Here is a 3,531-nt window from a genome sequence, read left to right on the forward strand (position 1 = left end):
TCTTTTTAACCACAAAAATTTTCAGTGCTCTTTTTCTTTACCTATAACTTCAGCAACTCTCCTCCCATATTCCCCTTGTACAAACCTCTAACCCCACTTAAACAAACAAACAAACGAATGAATGACTAAGCTGGACCTGGTCAGAGGCACCCTTTGAAGTAGGTGTGTCTTTCGGCTTGGGAAGGGGAGGAGTTAGATTGCGGCCAGCATCACCCCTCCCTGGTCAGCTGGGAAAGCAATCAAAACTGCTGCAACTCGGAGGCTGGGGCCAGAGCGCAGGAGCTGCCCAGGGGCTGTGGTCCTGAAAGTGCCACTCCGGGAGCTAACCAGGGAGAAGAGGTACTGAACACCCGGCTAAAGCAGCTGCAACAAGGGCATCTGCCCGAAGGCATCCTGGGGGAGCGGGCAGAACTCCAAGGAAGGAGTAGAAGAAGTAGCAACCAAAGAAACCAGACCCCGTGGTGTTCCTAAGAGGCAGTGGCCGGGCTTAACATGGATCGCTAACAGCACCACATTCTCCTATGACCTGGATGGTCAGAGAGACTTCACAGAGTTCACGCCAGGGACTGCCACTGACAGAGGTGAGCCAGCGGATGGGGTGGTACTGGAACGACTGAAGTTTCTGTGGGAAGTTTTCACAGACCTAGAGGAGCAGTTGGGGTGATGCAAGTCTCTTCTAGGCTAAGTGAGGAGGGAGTAGAATTTAGAAAACTTGAGCAGAGAAGCAGAGAGAGTCAGAACACTTCGGGGATAGATATTAAAATTTTAATAATTTCACTAATTCCCATAACATCTGTCACCCAAAGTGAAACTCAGATATTCAGATTATAAGTGCACACCCACTCCTGTCAAACCCAGCCTTCCATTTTATTAACGAAGAAAAAAATGTCCAAAATGTTTAACTGCTTTTTCAAGGTGGCTCTGCAAGTAGGTTGGAAGAAATTGACCCAATTCACCACTCTACTCATAGAATTTTAGGGCTATGCAAGGAGTGGAGGGGGAGTAAGGGGAATGAAAATATAATAGGGAATGAGAGAAGATATTGGAAAGCCATGAGGATATTCTCACCATTGCTTCCATTTGGTCTGCTAAAAATCCTTAGATAGTTGGAATGGAGTGGGGAAAATTTTCTTTTCCTCAGCTCTTTCAGATGGGGAATCAGAAGAGAAGATTGTACACATATATTTTTGCCTCGTCTTTCTCTCACACATCATTCCTCCAACCAAAAAATACATTCAGAAAAATTCTAATAAATGTAAATTGACTCCCTCATTTTTGGACACAAGGACCAGAAGTGAAATGTTGAAGAACAAGGAAGGAAAACTGAAGTATTGAGTAACTTCTGTTTGCAAAGTTCACCATGAGGATCTAAGACTATGGAAATTGATGTATGACGTGGCTATGCTGGATGAGGCGTGCATGTGGGTGTGCGTGTGTGTGCACGTATTAATCAAGAGGGAAAGTGGTAGAGTATAAAAGTTTCGATGGGAAGAGCACAGAACAGCCTACTGGCTGTTTCCAGGCAATGCAACTTGTGAGCATCCTGGTTTGCATTTTGTCTTTTCAGTGCAAAGACTCTGCAACTCAGAGCAAGGCATTGAGTCCGTCTGGTCCTTAGATTCCCTAGAAACTGGGCTGACTAGTTCCCTTCATGTTGTATTTAGGATTTAGTCATAGGATCAGGAGGTGAAGAGTACAATCAACTTTCAAGAGGAAAGACACTGTGTAATCACCACAAATACACATGCAAGTGCTCCTTACCCATTTATTCATTAGCTGAAATGTCTCAACAACAAATGAAAGATCAGCAAATGTGTAGGACAAATTCCAGGTCAGTTGCATGTGGTGGTAATGCCCAGTGACTTCAGCTGCAACAATGAAAGTATTGGGTAGTTACAATTGCCCAAGTGAACGTTTTGCTAGAACAGGTTGAAAAATGAAAAAATAAAAAAAAGTGGGAGAAAATTTTGAATTTGAGAGAATTGGCTAAACTTAATTTCATGGAAATGTCCTAAAGAAAGGGGAAAATTCTGTTATATCATGTAAATGCATAAGGAAATCCAAATTCCAAGTTCAAAGGATAAAATGGGCTTTATAGGATTGGAATGTGTTTGAGAGGTCAGGGGGCAGTATTCTGCCTCCAGAGCCAGTATTCATTGGTTTTTGTCATACTGAAATTTGCTTCATGTACATTTTTCAAAAGCTGATTTATTTTCTAGGAGTTGGGGAAACCTAAAAATGGTGTATCACAATACTTTGTGAAATAGTGCTATAGACTTTCTCACACCACTTCCAATAAACAATTGCCAGCCCTTACATTTGCCCAATAGCTTTACAAAGTACTTGTGCTTGCATTATCTCCTCGCTCTTCGTAAAAGCTTCTAAACGAGATATGACAGACAGAAATGTTATTTCCATTTTGCTCTAAAGGTATCAGAATTAAAGTAATTTTTCTGTTTTCATTTAGTAAGTGAGAGATAGAAGAGGGCCTCAGTTTCTTGCTTCTTTTAATATACCTCTGAGCTGGTTCACTCACAGGCTAAAAATCATGGCAGAATTAGGTACCTGCTCTGGAAAGAACCAACTTGGTTTCCTTGATTAAAACTCAGAGCTGCTCAACACACATTTTCAGCTCTTAAATATAAAACTGGATATTTGTCTTTCCCCTCCCCAGTAATCTTTGGATACATTGAAGATATTTAGGTGGAAAAAGTCAAAGAAAAGTTTTTCTTCTTTTTTTTTATCTCTGAGGAGTCCTGGCTCTTCTATTTGAGAGACACCTCATTTATCTCCTCAGAGCTCTGCAACTTGATTCTGGTAGGAAAGTCATATCCTCAATATTGTTTAATCAAAGGCAAAAGGGAACATGTCCCGTGCCAATGGTTGACTGTATTCCAGTGGAAACTTCATGAACCTGAATATTCATGAAACTAAGTAGAAGTGTCCAGCCAACTGCTATCTCCCAATTACAAAACAGAATGAAAGAGGCTAACTTCCCTCTTGAATATGGTGGAAAATTTTTAGTCAATCCGATAGAGGCATCTGTCCCCTCACCCCTTGCAACATAATAAAAGCTTTGATATTTAGTTTCATTAGGAGGCTAGGGGAATGGGTTTATTAGGGAAGTTTTTGAAGTGGAGGTTGACATGAAGTGTGCTTTTGTTGGCATAAAATCAATATTGTGCTTAGATTGTAATTAAACCCATTTTTGTCCATGTGGCCAGAAAAACTCATGGTGAACTTTAGAAACAATAATACCTAACACATGATGTCTGGCACTATTCAAAGTCTTTAAATAGGTTAGCTCATTTTATGCTCACAACAATCCTGAGGTAGGACTATCGTTATTCCCATTTTGAATAGGAGGTAGACTGAGGCTCAGAAAGGCTATGAAACTTGGCTAAGGTCACATATCTAATAAGTAATCCAGCTGAAACTTGAACTCAGGTCACCTGACTCTAGAGCCTGTTGTCTAGTCACGTTAGGAAAAAGGGTGGGCTGTTGGGCAGTTGTCAGATGACCTTTTTTTTT

At 41.1% G+C, this 3,531-nt stretch overlaps 1 protein-coding gene across 1 annotated transcript in view; it reads left to right on the plus strand.

The window, feature by feature from the left end:
• Positions 1–260: 260 nt before the first annotated feature.
• NEUROD4 (neuronal differentiation 4) overlaps positions 261–3,531 on the plus strand; it is a 9,335-nt gene continuing 6,064 nt past the window's right edge. Inside the window, exon 1 of the mRNA XM_019659674.1 lies at positions 261–581. Within this exon, the coding sequence (XP_019515219.1) occupies positions 522–581 (60 nt within the window). The 5' untranslated portion in view covers positions 261–521. The remainder of the gene's footprint in view (positions 582–3,531) is intronic.

This window comes from Hipposideros armiger, unplaced genomic scaffold, assembly GCF_001890085.2.
Source record: "Hipposideros armiger isolate ML-2016 unplaced genomic scaffold, ASM189008v1 scaffold_303, whole genome shotgun sequence".
Taxonomy (NCBI): Eukaryota; Metazoa; Chordata; class Mammalia; order Chiroptera; family Hipposideridae; genus Hipposideros; species Hipposideros armiger.